At 36.9% G+C, this 18,776-nt stretch overlaps 1 protein-coding gene across 3 annotated transcripts in view; it reads right to left on the reverse strand.

Moving 5' to 3' along the window:
* impg1b (interphotoreceptor matrix proteoglycan 1b) overlaps nucleotides 1-15,105 on the reverse strand; it is a 27,542-nt gene extending 12,437 nt beyond the window's left edge. The window contains exons 1-11 of one of the 3 annotated variants that reach the window (XM_049463756.1): nucleotides 14,410-15,105; nucleotides 8,209-8,433; nucleotides 6,640-6,806; nucleotides 6,510-6,538; nucleotides 6,139-6,173; nucleotides 5,970-6,013; nucleotides 5,287-5,433; nucleotides 3,479-3,537; nucleotides 2,162-2,307; nucleotides 1,786-2,082; nucleotides 185-900 (exon numbers count right to left, since the gene is read on the reverse strand). In XM_049463756.1, coding sequence (XP_049319713.1) covers nucleotides 185-900; nucleotides 1,786-2,082; nucleotides 2,162-2,307; nucleotides 3,479-3,537; nucleotides 5,287-5,433; nucleotides 5,970-6,013; nucleotides 6,139-6,173; nucleotides 6,510-6,538; nucleotides 6,640-6,806; nucleotides 8,209-8,433; nucleotides 14,410-14,476 — 1,932 coding nt within the window. In that variant the 5' untranslated portion in view covers nucleotides 14,477-15,105. The remainder of the gene's footprint in view (nucleotides 1-184; nucleotides 901-1,785; nucleotides 2,083-2,161; nucleotides 2,308-3,478; nucleotides 3,538-5,286; nucleotides 5,434-5,969; nucleotides 6,014-6,138; nucleotides 6,174-6,509; nucleotides 6,539-6,639; nucleotides 6,807-8,208; nucleotides 8,434-14,409) is intronic. The other 2 variants (XM_049463758.1, XM_049463757.1) reach the window with 2 other exon arrangements.
* Between the last annotated feature and the right edge of the window lie 3,671 nt (nucleotides 15,106-18,776).

Here is an 18,776-nt window from a genome sequence, read left to right on the forward strand (position 1 = left end):
TTTATCACTTTCTAGACTTATGTTGTTCCTTAGTGTATTCAAAATAAATAAACCTTTGTAGAAAAATAAAGCAATATCACAAAAAAAAATAAAATCTCATCCAGCAAGGCTTGTGCTAACAGTAAATAAAAAACAACAAGGCATGCAAAACAAGATAATTAAAGATTATAGTGAGTTGACCTACCAGTTCGAGAAAAGTGTTCTCCAGTGATTTGTATTCTGGAGAGCTCTTGTTGAAAAGATCCTCTGAAAAGACCATGTTGGTCACTCGCAAACTAAAAAACACTACCAGGTCTCTGGCATGACTGGCAGCGATATCAGGAGCTGAGGACTGTGGGTGCTCATCTGCCTCGAATCCTCCACCGTAGTCTTGATTGTCACTGGTGTCTGTTTCCTCCTCTGTCTGCTCTACGTCCTCCTGCATGTTTATGTCACTATCTGGTATCCTCTCTGGTTGATCGCTCTCAGGAATTACTGGTAATACCGAGGAGACAGAGGGTATGTCTACAGGAGGAACTGGATTAGGTGTGGCAAGTACTGGTGGAGGCTCTATTGGCTGTGTGTTCTCTGTAGTGCTAGGTGGTAATGGGAACTCTGTCTCACTAGGTTCACTTTCACTAACTACATCAGGGCTGTCTAGTGGGCTATTGGATTCAGGAGGTTCCAAGGATGGAGCTTCTGAAGGAATATCCATAGGTCCAATAACATCACCTCTTATAGCTACTTCTGAAGGGACCTCTGTGGACGGCATAGCTGATGAACCGACCTGATCTGAAGTAGTTACAGCTTCAAAGGAATTTAAGTTTGGTGTTGCAGCTGTGAAGAAAATTTCATTTACAAGATCGTTTTGAGATTCAGATGGTTTTGAAGGGTAATCCAAAGTAGTGTTCTTCTTAGGTCCTTTAAAACAAAGCAGTAATATGAGACAGTATATTAGAACATGCATAAAATGTGGACATCTAATTGTCGCATTCATTAAACATACTATTCCAACACCTCTAACCTTAAGTAACAGCCTGTACATGTTGGGAAGATTAGGATTTAGAGATTTAGGCCCAATTCCATTTCACCCCTTGGCCCTACCCCTTACCCCTACCCCTCTGTTTTGCGTTTGCACGCCAAGGGGTAGGGGTGTCTGTTCTTGTTAGGCTGGAGGGGGAAGGGATAGGGCTTATTAGCCCTACATATGGAGATTTTTCAGATTCACACTTCAACCCGAGGGGTATGAGAATCACTGGTAAGATGGCGAAACAAGCAACCAAAGAATTCCACAAATGTAAATATTTTTCTTGTTAAAAGTGACAATTAGCCCAATATTACCATTGTTTAATGTGTAGTTTCAATGTTTTATGTCTGAATTCTTCATAAGTTTAAAACAGATTGCTAGTTGGTTGTCTCAGTAGTTAGCTAGCTAACTAAATTTCCTGTTTCACCTTAAATGGTGCAACAGACGTCAGGGGCTGCAGCATTTAAGCATTTAAGTTGGAACGGAAACACAAAAAAAAAAAAAAGCTAATCAAGGCTAATTTCAGGAATGGACAATTAAAATCAATTTATTTATGCACTATAACCCCTTTTCTGAAGACATACAATGCCCTAGTTAAAAGCATTCATTCAGACATATGCATTTACATAAGTGTATTTTTAAAATGATGAAAAACCTTGTAAAACTTTTGGCAGTCACTGTAATTTGTCCACATATAGGGCATATAGTGTTCTATGTTCAGGGGAAATAAGCATCTGAGTTTGTATTACACTCTACTGCAAACATAAATAAGGCATTACCTTCAGCTATTTGAGTGTTCTCTGTGATCAGCTTTTCCTCCTCCAGCTGCGAGTGTCCCGTTGTGTCGGGAGGGGGTCGCTCGGTTGTGCCTGCTAATGTAGTCTCTGGAGGCAAACCTTTGAATATTTCCTGTGTAGTGCCCTCCGCTGTCTCCTCATCCCTCTTCCCTGGTGTTCCATTAGAAGCTGCATCGCTCATGGAGATGCTAGTGGCCACAGAACTTTCTTCTGAGATGGCCACTGTAGGTCGTGTAATGATGCCCCCAGGTAAATACCTTATGTGGTCTTGTGGTCTCTCTGTAAAGTACATACATATTACGATATGCATTTGTATTCCACCTAAAGGCTACTTTCTGTAACTTTCACATTTCTATACCTGGTTCAAAACTGAGGGAATGAAGGTCCAAAGGCAGGGCCTTATCCTCACTCAGGGCCTTTGCCACCATATCCTTTAGGGCTGCTTCTGTAGTGTCCTCTTCTAATTCAAACACCACAGCGTAGCGCACTGTACCACCTCCAGATCTCCACAGTTATTTTGTTTATGTAGAGAAAGAACGATTGCATGTTAATCAGTGATAATAATAGATCACTATATAAATATTCATTTCAGGTTATAAATAATGATTTCTTGTTACACTCTTCATAAAAAAATTGTTGCACCCAGAAGGATGTGTTGGATTGAAATGCTATTTGAGATGGAAGACAAAAATGACCAGCATAATATGACATTGGGGTGGGCGATATGGCTCTAAAATAATATCACGATATATCAGGGTATTTTTGCGATAATTATATACTTGGAGATATAGGAAGACTAAAATAATTCATTCATTTCAGGAATATAGTATAATAGTATAACAGTATAATCATAATGTGGCAAAATAAATAATATAGCATAAAATAATACAATGCAGCAAATAATATTGCAGAATATTTAGTGCATGCATATAAACTGCAAACTAAAACAATTATACAATAAATACACCTAAAGCTTCACAGTAAATAATAGACTACTTTTAAGACAGAACAGCCCTATTATCACGATATGGATTTTTAATATCATGATATTTCTGTGTCACAATATATTGTATATGATATAATATTGCCCACCCCTATATGACGTATAGAAAAGTAGTATGTAACATATGTATGGAATACGGAATGTAGAAGTGCCTTATCCGTTGATAATCCATCCCATCCAGCTTGCATATTCATGCATATTTTGTTGATTTTGATGCATAGAGTTGATTACCATACACAGTACCATATATTGCCTATATCAGTCTAAATATAATCAATTATTGTTCCCGGTAACTTTCATTCTTCATTCCGAATAGCACTGCAGTCAGACACTTGCTTCAGAGTGCATCTATTTTTTTTTTTTTAGATTTGAGTGCATTTCAGAAAGAGCAATTATAGTCAAGACATTTCCATAATTCTTGAGAATTCTTGAGTTGGTTAATAATAATATCAAAAGCAAATACTTCTGCTTTGCTGCAGTATCAATATGCAATAGATTTCATGGGTATTGGTGTAGTTGCTTTTGCATATGGCCTAATTGGCACACTTGGTGTATTTCCTGAACTATTTGTACCTCAGCTTGCACCTGTGAAAGAGCACTACCCATCCAAAAAGTCAATTTTCAAGTTCAGTGAAGTGTGATATCTGTATGAATCCTACAGTTCAAACTCACTGGAATCCCAGCAGCCGAATCTCCTTAAACCCAGGAAGTTTGCTGAAAATTTGCAGCATCTGCAGAGGGGTAAATGAATATCTTTCAGCATGACTTGGGTCAAAAATGAAAATGTGACTCTTTTATGCTATTTTGTAGGAATAATAATAATAATAATAATAATAATAATAATAATAATAATAATAATAATAATAATGTGCATTTTCTTAAAAAAAAAAACAAAAAAAAAAAAACTAAAGCTAAAGTGCTCCCTCATTTCCAAGCAGTTAGGATGTTATGAGGTTGATATGGTATTCCAAGTGGTTTCTTTAGAGTGTGCCTACTGGTTGCTGTGGTGTTGCTAAGTGCCTGCTATGGTGTTGCTAGGTAGTTGCTAAGTTTGTGCTATGATATCCCAGGTATTTGCTATGAGGTTGCTAAGTGGTAGCTATATATTGAGGCAATATAATTGACTGGGTATTTTAGGTGGTAGATATGGTAGTTTATTTTGCTGCTATGGCATTGCTAGGTTGTTGACTGTGTTGGTTGCATAGGCTTTTGACTATTGATATTTTCCTGTTGGCACAGAATCATACACTAGGGTTAGAGCCCTATTTTTGCAAATCCCATAAGAGCTTTTGAAGTTTCCCAATTCTTAACTGGCTTTACCATTTTTGACCCCTTTTACGGTAAGCTCCTTTTAAACTCCAAGCTCATTTCTGGTTTAGCAGTGCCATGCCCATGTAGTAAACACCAGTGCTGATGTTCTGTTCCGCACAAACTCACTATTCAGTAAGTGTTTAGCAGAATCATAAAGAATGTTAAACTTGTGACTAAAGGAGCTTGTGATACCGCTAAATGTCAAGCATAAGGGTCAATATTAATTTAACGTGCCTTTTGTGTCCACAGCATAGTTGTTTACATTTCACACAAACACTGTGTTAACACCACATTTTCCTAGAATTATTCTGAATAAACAGGAACATAGATAAACATTTATCTTCAATTTAAATGACACTTTTTGTACATTCTGTACATTTTCTTTATGTGGTTAAATGAGCCAATTGTTTTTCAATTATTATTAATTTACTTATTTTTCAATATATTATCAAACTTGTCCAAGACATCACACCTCCATACTGGTTTCTTTTCAAGGGACTAAAGACACTTTTTTTTGCTGCAGGAATTCTGAATAACTAACATTAATTTCACATACTATTTCTCACTGTCACTGTCAATTGTCTTACTGTCACACTTAGCTGATTTAAAAGCTTAAGCTTTGGTGGTAAAATTTCACAGTAATTACAATCATTTTAGGAAATCAAAATGTACAGTACATTTTTTATTTTTTATTACTGGAAAGCCTTGGCTATTTACTGCTTACTTTTCTACCAGTTAAGCTCAATAGACTTTGTACCATTTTGGTTACTTTACTCGTCCTAAAGAACTCAAATTGGAAACATTAATGAAAAAAAACTAGGGATTATCAAAGTTCAGGATTTTTTTTTTTCTTTCTTTCTTTCTTTTTTTTTTTTTTAATTGTCCACCCTGTCATGCAGCTTGCAATTATAATGTGGATGTATGAATGACAGGAAATAAAAAGTGAAAATAAACATTAAGGTGGGAAAATGTATATGTATACTTTTCTAATATACTTTCTATAGGTTTTGTACATTCAAAAGGATTTTAAAAAATACCCATTACTACAATAAAAAACTGATAAAGTCTAACTGCTGAGCACCTGCTAGTCAGCTTCTACCCAGAAGATAAATCCTATATGTTCAGCATGCTGTACATATGTCAGTCTGTGGTTAAAAAAAATACCTTACCTGCTCGTGAAGGTTAAGGCTGACGTCCTGATACTGTAAGCTGTCAGGGTCTCTCAGTAAGTCGCTGTAACCTGGGTCCACCACGGTCACGCTAAACTCTATTATGTGCTCCACCAGCTCTGCAGGGACAGGGGCTGCAGTTCCAGTCTTCAGACAACAACAAGTCAGGCGACATTCTTATTCACCACTCTTTAACATATATTGCATAGTATAATACAGAATAAATTACATACCATAATACATTATGTATGCAATAATAAATTACATATTACATATTGCACTATACCATAGTTAATAATATATCATGTACACTATCTCATAAAAACATAATCTATTGTATATACAGTAGTATGCAATAATTTGGGCAGTATTGGTCAGAATCACTGTGAGTCACTGTGAATACTCAGGTAAATACCAGTAAAAGATTACTTATTTTCCAAAAGATTAAATGTTCCTGAGCATATGCAGTGATTTCCAGTACAGAATCATTAAATGAAAAATCTCTCATTCTCGCAAAGTACGTATCAAGCTTGCATCACCTGGTTCTTCCTGACCGTGAACATGTCATAGGCCTATTAAACAAATTAAGAGGTCCAAGACCTTGGTGAACATTCTTAAAAAAAATTCAATCTATTGGGCTGCCCAAACCTTTGCATCGTGCTTGTTTCTTTTTTTCCACCTACCAGATCTAATCCCATAACAAGTAGCTCTCCAGGAGTCTTGGAACCTGAAATTTTGGAAAAAAAATAAATAAAAAATAAAAAAATAAAACATTAGTTACCTAATACACTGCTAATAGTGTTTTGCAATAATGAGCAAAAAAATAAACGTAGAAAATTGGCAGGGGCTTACATTTCTCGCCTGGTGCCGATGGTGTGGCAAGGGCACTGGGGAGAGGAAAGAACATGACCATCAACCATAAGCATTTGATGTAGTTTGGTGTAGTTGTATTGTTTTGTTTTGTTGTTCACAGTCTGTCAGGGTTGACTGCATATTTTGTTCAGGATTCATTTGTATTGGATAGGATTCTATAAAATTTGGACTTTTTTTTTTTTCACTGAAACTCTGGGCCAGAAAAAAAAAACTCTGGCTTTTTCCCCATAGAAAGCAGTGTTGCTTTGTTTTACAAGGCTAGTCAAATGGGTTCAGGAACTCGCAATCTCACTTGCTGACTGATGCCTGAAGCATGTGAACTGTAATGTAAATGCTGGCTGGATGCTTACCTCTCCAGTTCCTCCTGAGAACTCACTTGCTGGGAATAACATGAAGAAACAACACAGTAAGTGGAACGTTTTCATAGGAGTAAAGTCAAACTGTGCTTATTATCCGTTTATGGATGTGGATTATTCTCACCTTAGCCACCATATCAAGGTGTTCTTGGGTGCTGCTGAAGTTTCGGGCCAAGTCGTCCACACATAGAGAGTCCCTCTGGCAGGCATATACCCACTGTTGGTATTCCACAGTGTCTGGTACTCTGTCCAGAAAAATCTGGAAAGCTTCCCATACTGCTTCTTGGCAGACTGTTTATTGACGAAGAAAAAAAAAATCTTTAGTTTACTCTTAGTTTAGTTTCAGCCAAGATGATACAATGTGATATTTACAGTAAATAGTGCCATCTAATGTACAGTGCCATCTAATCTATATATACACATTCATCATCAAAAACTAGTTGCACCCAAAACATATTGCCAGACGGAATGGCGACCGATAAATTCATGTGTGGAGTCGGGATGTGATGAAGAGTCAAGATCGACAGTTTGTTGTTATTGTTGATGTTGCAGGGTTCATACACGTTTTAACCAATACATTTTTTTTTTTTTTTTTTTCATGACTTTTCCATGACCTAAAGGCACATTTTCATGACCATACATTTTTTTAAACATCAGTGCAGACATGGACAATAAAAGCAAAAAACTTAAACTACAAATAAAATTCATTGCAGTAGGCCTAAAATGAATCTGATTTAAAATGAATATTTAATAATAAAATGTGTGTTAGATTCTGAGAGCTCCAATGTGTAGGGCTAAATTATTGAATTAACTCTGAACTGATGTATGGATTTTCTACATCACTAAACTGAAACACAAGGAGTTGTATGCAAATTTCCATGCTTTTTTTATTTTTCCAAAACTTATCCAGGCCTGGAAATTGCTATTTTCAAATTCCTTGACTTTTCCAGGCTTTTCATGACCGAAAGAACCCTGATGAGGTCCTGCAACCAGTTTCCCTACCTTTTTTTAACACAAGCTTTGGTGGCACTATTCCAAAAGGACAATGCTCGTCCACACACTGAAGACCATGCCTTAAAAGAGAGACACTATTACATGGCCAGTCACATTGCCAGACCAACCCCTTTATTATTGTGAACAGTACTGCAATGCAACATGCGACACTTCTGGCACAAACTTCTTGGTAAGAAGTAACTACTTCTTTAAATGAGTGTATAGAGACAAACATATATAATGTTATATCTAATCTATGCTGTATTCTTTTTAATGTGTCATGATCATCATTATGTAAAACACTTCTTTTGAAGTCAGAAAAATTATTTTGGATGTTTGCCAAATAACCAGGCAGTCACTGTTCCAATATTTTGGGGGCATTAAATGAACTTAAATTAGACCTCTTTTTGTTTCTCTCCAAGAGTGCCTCATTAACTTTGATCTAAGGAAACATCAAAGTAAACAAAATATCTGAAAGGCAAACAAAGAGACAAGGATCGTTCCGTTTGAATACTTTTATCTCTCTTGGCTCTCAGGCTTTTTTCTTTATAATATTTATATATTTTTCCCTGATGCTGTCTTTTCTCTCAGAAGACTCCCAGATGATGACGGGAAGTTAATTATGATTTATGAGGGGGCCAAATTTGGCCCAAACTTTGTGTTCTCAGTCCCTCAAGGGGTGCAGTGAGAGATGTCCTACCTCTCAGTTTGTAGTAGGCTTTGTGACTGGAGATGACCTCTGCCATGCTCTCCTGAGGACACACTTTCACCCCTGTGCTGAACAGCGCTGATCTCTTTTCTCGATGCTGCCTGCTCTGGTCGACTGAGACTCGTGCAGCGGGTATCTGTCGTACTGGTCGTGTTGCCCCAAGGAAATGCCTGTATCTGACATTTCTGATTCCTGAGATATCGTTGCTTCTAAGATCTGCCAACAAGACAAAGTGTTGTTTTATTTTTGTTATGTTTTCTCTCCATAGTGAAGTTCTGATTAAAACTTTTTTCAAAGGGGTCAGATTGGACCGTATCAAAATACCTAGTGCCTATTATTAACCTTATCAAGAATAAAGCAATGGAATATGTTAACAATTGTATTTTTTTAAAGGACCACAGTTTGCAATATACACCACTATCAAATCTTTGAAAGAACACACTAACCACAAATGAAAAATAGAAGGAACAATACAACCACTGATAATGGGTGACAAAATCAAAGATGAAGATAAGATATACTGAATACTGGATCTGCCAAGTCAGTCGAAAAGAAAATGAAACTTTCAACTCATTCCAACTGGTGGAGGAGAACATGCCCAGATGCATGAAAACTGTGATTAGAAACCAGGGTTATTTCACCAAATATTGATTTCTGAAATCTTTAGAAATAGAACTCTATGAACATGAACTTGTTTTCTTTGCATTATCTAATTTTCTGCAAATAAATGCTCTAAATGACATTTTTTTATTTGGAATTTGGGATAAATGTTGTCCGTGGTTTATAGAATAAAACAATAATGTTCATTGTACTTAAACATTTTGTGGCTTCATTTTGAAAAGCTTTTATATGTTGTACTGCTGGCATAAACATACAAATCAAATCCCTAAAATAAACATTTTATCATACAAAGAACAATATCAGCTGAAAAGAATAAAACAGCAGGCAAGTTCTACCAATAAGAGCTAGCATTAACTAACTAACTTAGCTGCTATGTTAGCTAACCTATCAGTTTCTGTGTATTAGTGCAATAGTTAGCTAACGCTAGCTAACCTAGAGTTTATAGGCAATTATTAATTAACTAAACATCACCAAATAAGACAATTATTCCTTTTTTTATTTTGGTAATGATACCTCTCCAGCGTTTACCTCTCCCAGTGCAGTGCAGCAAGCATTATCAGCGCAATTCACCTTAGCATGGTGGCAGAAAACAGTTAATTTACACACACTACTCAAACATTATTTCCCACAGTTGGTATTAGCTCATACATATTCACAGAAACAGCCCAACCTTTAACCACTTTAAAAGACAAGCTTAAAAGGCTTGCTTAGCGTTAGCTAATCTGAGGTAACTGAAAACTAGCATGTGTCTGTTAAGCTAAAAGACTGGCTGCCTTTCTCTGTGTATTAGAGAGAGAAATCATTATACATGTATAATTTATAATAAAAATGTACTTTTTTTTTTGCTCGTGATGCTGTATAGCCAACTGCAATAAAATCTTCTACACCTTCAGATTGTAATAGCTTTCCAAGATGGCTGCTACGTTCACTAAACATAAATTTGAGTTTTTAGTCTGCAAAAAGCCAAACAATATGTACAGCTAGCTAGAAATGTTGTACAATTTGTGGCTGTTAAAATATTAACTGTTTTCTGAATGTTGCATAACTGCCCTTTCTTTTTGTCTGTTTCTGTATATTTCTATTGAATTCTTACTGTATGTATGTGAGTTTCCCCACCCCCACTCCCTCCCTCCCTTCTCCTGTTTTCCCCAATCCCCTCACAAAAAACTGCAATAAAAATGTTTACAAAAAAATCTTTTCAAATTTCTGTATTACTTCTTCACTGTATGATAAACAATTCTCTTAACAACAGTGAAACAACAGTTCCTGTCATGGTTTTGAGATTCCTGAAAAACTAGCAGAAAATATTGATTATTTACTAAAGGTATCGATATGCTGTAGCTTTCTATTTTTATACAGTTATAGAGAATAGACAGATTGTGTCTGCATAAAAAAATAGCATCAGAGTAGGAAATTACAGAAATTGTACCGTTAGCAATTGGAGTCTTGTGTAAAGAAACTCTCTCTAAAATGACCGTACTGTGTTCACTATAGAATTCACTCTCCACTGAATTTTGCTTTCAGTGAATTCTTTGCAGATGCTTTGTTGATCTCCCGTAAAATGTTGTGATACAGGTTGTACAACAAAAAAAATCTTTATTATACATGTAATGCTAAGAAGATGCTAACAAAAGAAATGCATTACAGTGTAATGGGTGCAGTTTCCACAAGCAGTTTAGTTACAGCAAATATTACTGCATACAGACAAAGAGCTGTTAGGTCTACGACTGGTGTGTTGAACATTCGTGTTAAAAGGATCAGGTTCTTTAAAAAGCACAGGCAAGCTTTTAAAAGACAGATGTTAAACCACTGAGTCAATACTATCTGTGAAGCTATAGCGCTTTCAGATTGCAATGTACTGAAAGTTTAAATAATACAGCCAACAGGTCAACAAAACAGAAAATAAGGATATGCTCTATATAAAGAATTATGAATGGACATTTACATCCACTCTGTGGATATGAATGTAATACAAAATATATTCTATTTCTTTAGTAGAATGGCATTCAATGTCTCATATGCTTTTGGGTATTTGAACACTCTTCTTAGTAGAATTCAGATACATTTGTTGGTATGCTGGCATCAGCACATTACATACTTCCAAAGGACTAAAAGCCTAAAGGTAGCCTGCTTAATTCATTCACAACCACATTTGGTGTGTTTAGAGTCAGTGTCCTATTGAAACACTCCAAATGGCCCAACTGATGGTTTACAGTACAGTATTCATATATTGACCATACAACTTTCATTCAAAGTTTTTTTTTTGTCCAACCACACAAACCATACTTGTGCTGGACACAGATGGAATGTGGCCTCTGCCTTTAACCAATACATGATACAATATATCATAATTCATTGCCTATGATAATGATATAATACTGTGATTTTTATACTCAATATATCGCAAAACAATTCTCTACAATACCTAAAGGTACCGGTGTGACTGAAAAGAATAAAATACCCCTAAATAAACAAGCACCAGGAATTAAGGATTTATTGGTGTCAGTTTCAATACTCTTCACCACAGATTTACCGTATTCATTTGATTAGTGCCACAATTTAGTAATGAAGCAATAACTTTAGTAAGTCAAATTGTGGGTTTAAAGCGCCTATGTTTTAGTAAAAATATTGATATTTGACGCCATGTATTGATAATGTAGCGCAAACAAAATCAATTTTATAAATTACAATATCATTACTTTGTCCCACCCCTAATATACACTTGAGTATTCACGTCCAAGACATAAGAAAATCAAAAAATAAATAAAATCACTACCCAATATTGTCTATGGTGAGTGTATGTAAACAAATCTGACCACAACTGTATGTGTAGTTTGTACATGTATTGACTGTATGGACATTCATGCTTTGCAAACGGATTTAAGCCACAGCTGTTCTTACCTTGAACTGCAAGACAAATTGCTTACAAAAGTAATTAGAGTTCCAGATTGCAATCTATGCCAATTCTATTATCTAATTCCCGCTGGCAAGATCTTGTTGAAGACGTGCTCTGGCACTGGTCTCTACATTAGTGTAAATGTCAGTTGATGCGGCCATCAAAAGATTAGCAAGATTAGCGAGACTGCAAAGGTAGTAAAACTTTATGCTAGGATGCACAAAAATGAACATTTTGGCTGAAAATTAAACATTCTGCATTTCAAGATGGATTACCTGTACATTATTTATGTGCTTTTCTTATTCTATTATTATCTATAGTTCTATCATTGGGTTTCATCTCTTGCCCACCGCTATTATGACTAACATTTCTAGTTTAGAATAGACAGAATAGACAGAATTACTCTCTTGAAACGAGGTCACAGCTTATTTCCCCGAATCCATCCTGTATGAGGAATAATGTAATTTCTTGGCCCTTTTTATCCTTCAAGTAATTCCACAGTATTGCCATAATGTTATGCAAACCTGGAGGGCAAAGTCCAATCAGTGGAACTTCATTTTAAGACTATTATTATGTGACCAGGTGGCAAACTTCAGCAAACTTCAGAGATATTCTTAAGACATTAAGCCCTGATTAAGAGGAAGCTCACACAGACACACACTTACTGACATTATTGTGAGGCCAGTTACAGCCATGTCAGTGTTAAAACAAACATTGATGCCTAGCAGCATGACCGATATTAGAACTGAAACTCTAATTTGATTATTTTCCAACAATTAGGCTTACTTAGTGTAAAAACTGAAAATAAATTAAATTTCTTAGTGCCATATGCAAAGGAATGTGAATTTAAACACTGAGCAGGCTTTGAATAGGACAGCACTGGGTTAAAAGTATTAAATGGTCTTTTCTTTAGAACACTTTTTCTTATGGTAGTAGAATGTAAAAATATTGCTACTAAATCCAATCAAAATCTTGCCTCCTATTTGTTTTCTGTTGTGAATCGGTCACTACCAGCAATAGCTTTAGTCATTTTTGGAGTCCCTATGAGTCAGCTCTCATTTTTGGCTTGCATCCACACTCACGTGGTAAGAAATATAGTCACATTTGAGCTTGCACTCTAATTGTTTATATTCAGAGATGGTTATCAAAGCCATGGCATGGCCTCTTTGATAAAAACTGGCCAATTAGGAAGGTGGATGACCATTCTCTTGGTTTGTTCCGGCCTCTGCAGTCGCAACTGAGGTACGCATGTGAGCACATGAAGAGCACTGAAGCTAAATGAGCTGTGATTCTGGGGAGCGCTGTGAGGGCCCCACAGTGGAGCTACAAGCCAGAAAAGATTAGTGTCCCACACGGCCACAAACAGAATGCCTTTTGTTTTCGCTCTGCTAATGAAAGGAGTGCACAAACATAACAGCCGAACAATACGGGCACAAGGAACTGGCCTGAGATGTTCTACGCAGGTCTTTGATATTGTACAACAGGCTTTTGAGCATATTGCACCAGTCTTTTACACTTTTACTGCTGGCAAAGTGGATATTTTGCATATGCATATAAAAGGGTAACCTTATGTAAGTCTTGTGTAGTCCTATACTTTAGTTCTTTACTCTCAGAATTGCATTATTGCCAGTAAATTACCAATTTCATCAACCCTAAAAGTCTCCACATAAAAAAGTTGAACTAGATGGCTGGCAGAATACTGTACAATAGATTTTGCATCAGGACCAATTACTGAATAATGGGTTTTAGGGTGTTAAAAGTGTAAGCAACAAAAAGTGGTGTGGCTAACTTTGGTTACAGGTTCAATCTTCTATCTACCAGAATTTCCATTCTTTTTTTTAACACTTTTCTATGTAGTTACAGCAACATTATGTAGCATTTTTATGTTCACGCAGTTAAGGAGAGTAGGAGTTCCATAGTTGCTATTTAAGGCTCAGCATGTTGCTAGCTAACTGCACTGTGTAGCTTTGGTGAAGCAGGAGGGGCAAAACTGTAAAAATGGTAAAATATTTCTGTCATATTCTGTAATATATTACACTACTTCAGTCCACACTGCTGCAGTGGAATATGTATGTATTCATTCTGTTCTTATTTTACATGGATTTCTATTTAAAAAAGTTTAATAAAGTTTTCTCCTCTAAAGACACCAGTTCAGAGATGCATGTTTTCATTTGACAACAAGCGATGACATGCTTCTCTCACTTTTAATAATGGTTCTGTATCTCACAGCTTGTCCATAAATGTGTGTGAAATGTTAACGCGTTTATGGGTGGCCTAAAATGCAAATTCCACTTCCATACTCTAGGGGGCACTAAGGAGCAAGAAATATATAGAGCAAGAAATCTCTCAATATAATCTTATGCTCACAAAACATACAACCAGTCAAATCATCCCTTTCTTTATATCTTGGGAAACATCCTATAGCATCATTTAAAACATAACTATAAAAAGAAGTTTTCATGTCATAATACAAAAACATCACATTTGTACCATCAGTTGTGGAGAACAGTAGGTTATGAAGAACGGGCTTAAAAAAATCAATAATCTATATCTTACAGTCTGAGAAAAGAGTTCCTGGGCTTCAATTAAACTTCACGACAGGGCGCAAACAAACCCAAGCAAACAGCATTCTGCAAACAGCATTAGACCTCTCCCCTGAGTACTGGCTGGCTTACCTTTGATTCTGGTGGCTTGGAGGGTAAACAAGAACAGGATGAGGAATAGTCCTGTTTTCAATGGCATGATGCACTGCTTTATTTCCTTTTGGATGCAAAGCCAGTCATTTGGGGATGAAGGGGGGAGCGGTCTTCAGTGACTTATCTGAGGTCCACTGGGGATGAGGTACGCTTCCACAGACACCAAGTCCAGGTTTCCATTGAGAGACCAGAGGGCGAAGGAGCAGCAGAGGAGTGAAGACTTTCGGTCCCTGAGGGCAGCGGTAGAGTGTTCTGGCACAGGCTGTAACCTGTGGCTGAGAGTGCGTGTGAATGTGGGCTTGGAGGATGGGTGTCACAGGAGTGAGAAGGTTAAAGATGGAGCCTCTCGGCTAATCTGTTTACCACCCAACCGCGCCTAATCTCTCAGGGTCCACGTGGCTGACTATCTTCATCCTGTTAGTGGCTTTCTGGAGGAACATCTGCCAACCAAAGTCTTCCACACCCAAGACTGTGCAAACCAGCTCCTGTGCTTTTTCCTCTCGCTCCAAAACTGCAGAGTGCCCCCCCCTTTAGACTGGCCCGTTGAACACAGATTCCTCTGCTTGCTGCCAAACTTTTGCCGGATTCCTAGAGGAGCACTGCTGAGCACCGTGTGTCATGTGCAGAGGGACAGTGTGGTGTCTCTTTTCTCTGAGAGAGATGTTAGACACTAAGGGAGCATGTGGGAGTGCTCCCATTGTGTATAGTGGCATTCAGGCTTGCCAGTGGTTAGAGGATTACTAGGCCACTGCTCTTATGAACATTTCATCCCCTTAAATAAGCTTTTGCGGCACAAATCCATTCAAGCACTTCCACAGAACTCAATGGCATTTTGTCCAAAATAGAACAGTGGACATTTATAGCCGGTGGTGCGCACTGCATAACACAAGCACAATTAACACTCTTACTCACTTCCTCAACAAATATTGTTGTTCTCAAGCTATTTAACCTTACAGCCCACCAGTTAACCCATGCAATGTTTTGAATTAATACACCATTCCTTTATTTTTATCATCATTTTTTATCATATTTAAATAGAATGACAGCCCTGTTTCTGAACGAATTAATGTCAGTTAGGGGTAACATTTAACGGTGGAACAATCCTTTCAGGAACCAAAGACATATAACATATAAAAAAAAATATTTTTTTGCATTTTGAGAAATAGTACTATTTTCTTAATTTCTTTTATTCAGAAAAAAAAACTGTTTTGTTAGATAATTGTCTCACTAAATATTTCAGTTGTGTGTTTTATTCATGTGAGCTCTTTATTTCTGCTTATACCAAATTTTTCCACAAACGGTTTTTCACTCCCCCTGAGGATGGGCCAGCAGACCACTAGAGGGTGCTTCATGAACCACTGGTGGTCTGTCTGGGACCCACAGGGTAAGAACGCCTGATTTATATGACACTATACATACTGTATATACCCGTCAGTCAATGTCAGTGTCACTCACATGCCTACAATATATGGGCATCAGCTAATTGTCTCATTTGTATTCCTTCTGATGTAGCCTCATTATTATTTTATGAAATCACAGTAAACGGATCCATTTTGCAATCTAAATGGTAGTTTTGCTATTTCAGTCACATTATTGTTACACAATGCAGTGTTGCATTGCATCATTTCAGAACTGAATCTGTCAGGTGAAGTGATGAAAGTGAATTTGATATTCAGGATTCCTCTAGTCTCTAGGCTATTGAGAAAATTATTCCACATCATGGACATCATAAGACCTGTTTTAGGGGGGCTACAGCCCAGGGTACGAATTCTACGATAACAATTAGGGAGGGGGGGACCAGGGTATAAAGGGATACTAGTACAGCATAGGCTCAGAGTGTGCCTTTAAAAAAATCATTGTTTAAAGGGCAATATACTCCTAACACAAAAAAACATACACAATCTAGACCTGTACCTGTTACATTAAAGACAAAAAAAAAAACTAAAGCTGTAGTTTTCTTGCTTAAAATTATTTGATCAAAATTAGCGCACATCTTCTAAAGTAGCTAGCCAACAATAAACTCATGCAATGTTTTGGATTAGCCAGGCTAGAACCCACACACCCAGACAGAACAGCAGAAATGCGTGAATGTGTCTCCTTAAAACTGTATGTAGTCTACTTTCTGTGTACTTCATTAATATATCAGATGTTTCATGATTGTCACAATGATTATTTGCTTTGAAAAAAAATTGCTTAATCCTAGGATTGATCTTTAGGGGCCTGTTAAACAGCTAAAGCGTGTAATATCTATAAGTAAACCCTTAGTTAAATAGAAGGAAATGTAACATTTTCTATATGTCTGAACCTCTAAAAAAATACTTTCTTACATAAAGTTACTGCAACAAATGGTTATGAGTAAACTGCCTGATGCCCCAGACAGAGTTTTACCAGAGTTCTGATAAGAGTTTGAAGAGTCTGAATCATATTATAAAATAAAATATCACTAAAATAGTGGACAAATACATGCAGGGCTTTGTAATAGGTAATAGGCCCCAATGGCAAGGTATTTGTTCAAACCCATCCTCACGTATCCCTATTTTTTAAAAACAGAAATCTGAACTTTCCTTGATAACAGCAGCTTACCTTTCCTGTAAGTAGAGACGGACTGTGTGTTTCGGCGCTTTAGCTGAAATAGAAAAGAATTCTGTTTTTGTAACCTAGTTTCAGAAGTATTCACAGGTGTAAACACTTGTGCTGTAAGTAAGATAATATCTGTAACTAACATTGCCAGTGCGTCCCCACAGCAGAATTTAAGGTGGAATTACACATGCAGAAATGTCGGTCCACATAAAACTATACTTGGATTCTTATATGAACGTATCACCTTAAAAGTGTGAGGTTTAAACCCTAAACGCACCTTCAGCAGCATTTAAGGTGGAATTGTGGAGGCAGAAATTAGTGTCCATGTAACACAACTGTATTGGGATTTCTATATAAACGTTCCGTTCCACCTTAATGGCTGAAAAAGTAAAATTTAGACCCCTTAAAAAGCATATTCATCCTGAAGCATATGCCTTTCCACAGTAGCATTTAAGGTGGAATTACACATGCAGAAATGTCAGTCCACATAAAACTATACTTGGATTCTTATATGAACGTTTCACCTTAAAATATAAAAACGTGAGGTTTAAACCCTAAACGGTACTTCTGTTTGTTTATTCTACGTTTTCATGTATAGTTTTAATGTCTTTATGTAAAAATGTAAAAACTCACAAAAGAAAGAAAATGCATTGATTGAGAAGAGGTGAGTCCAAACTTTAGACTGGTACTGTATATGTATATGTAGTTAAGTAAAAATCTATATAAAAAAAATAATTTACAGGAGACAGAAAAGAACTTTTGTAATTTCCAGTAGAATTCAGTCTAAAGATATTTTGTTCATTCTTGAGCTTTCCTACTTGTTCAAAATTCATTTAGTCACAATTATGTTCATTCTAAAATTTTTGCTGAAGAGTTTTGTAACACTTTTCTGTTTGAGGAGGGCATTTGACCCCTCATCTCCACCAGGTTTGTGATTTCACACAACAAATCATAGCCAGCCACTAGAAGCAGAATGGTGTTGCACTGGTCCTTATTGCTCATTAGAGGGCATTCATAGCTAGAGTTAAACAGCTTAGAAAACCACCGAGAGAGCAGCTGTGGTTGAGTGTCCATCGTGCAGAATCAATGAAAAGCCATGATCACATTAAGTGCACCAGCTCACCGGCAAATCCCTCCGGCCAGTATGGGATTGCCTGAATTCATCAGCCCAGCAGGAGCTTGAGTCGCGAACTGCATGACTCCCTGCCGGCCTAATTTGCCCAGCAAACCAGGCCAGCCTATTCGAACAATAAAGTATTTTCTGTCAGTCATGTGTTTTTCCTCCTGGCTGTTTTATATTCAGTGATCTCTGTGTCAGATCACAACGACATTTATGAAGCAAAGAAAAGTTGTAAACCTGATTTTGCTGCATCTCCAATGCCTGCATAGAATTATCAATAGCATTTTAATAGTAAATGTGCTCTTTATTGTGAAAAAAGGTGCTGACATCTATTATGTAACTCTGTCAAATAAAAGAGTCAGTCCCTATAGACATGGCTCAGAATTAATGCCAAAGTAGCAATGTTGGGTGAGGTCAGCAGCCAGCAAATTAGCAATGCTAACATTGTGATATTGATGAGGCTGGACGATGCTTTTTGATGCTCTGTGCAATTATGCATTCTCACCAAAAACCTACTGACTGTCACTTTAAGGAGCAAGTGTCTTTAGTGCCAAGAGAGTTTGACAACCACATACATACCACTGTAATGGTTATATCTTCATAAAGCTTCATTTGTATAAGCCAATACACAATCTCACATGAAACA

This window comes from Astyanax mexicanus, chromosome 14, assembly GCF_023375975.1.
Source record: "Astyanax mexicanus isolate ESR-SI-001 chromosome 14, AstMex3_surface, whole genome shotgun sequence".
Lineage (NCBI taxonomy): Eukaryota > Metazoa > Chordata > Actinopteri > Characiformes > Acestrorhamphidae > Astyanax > Astyanax mexicanus.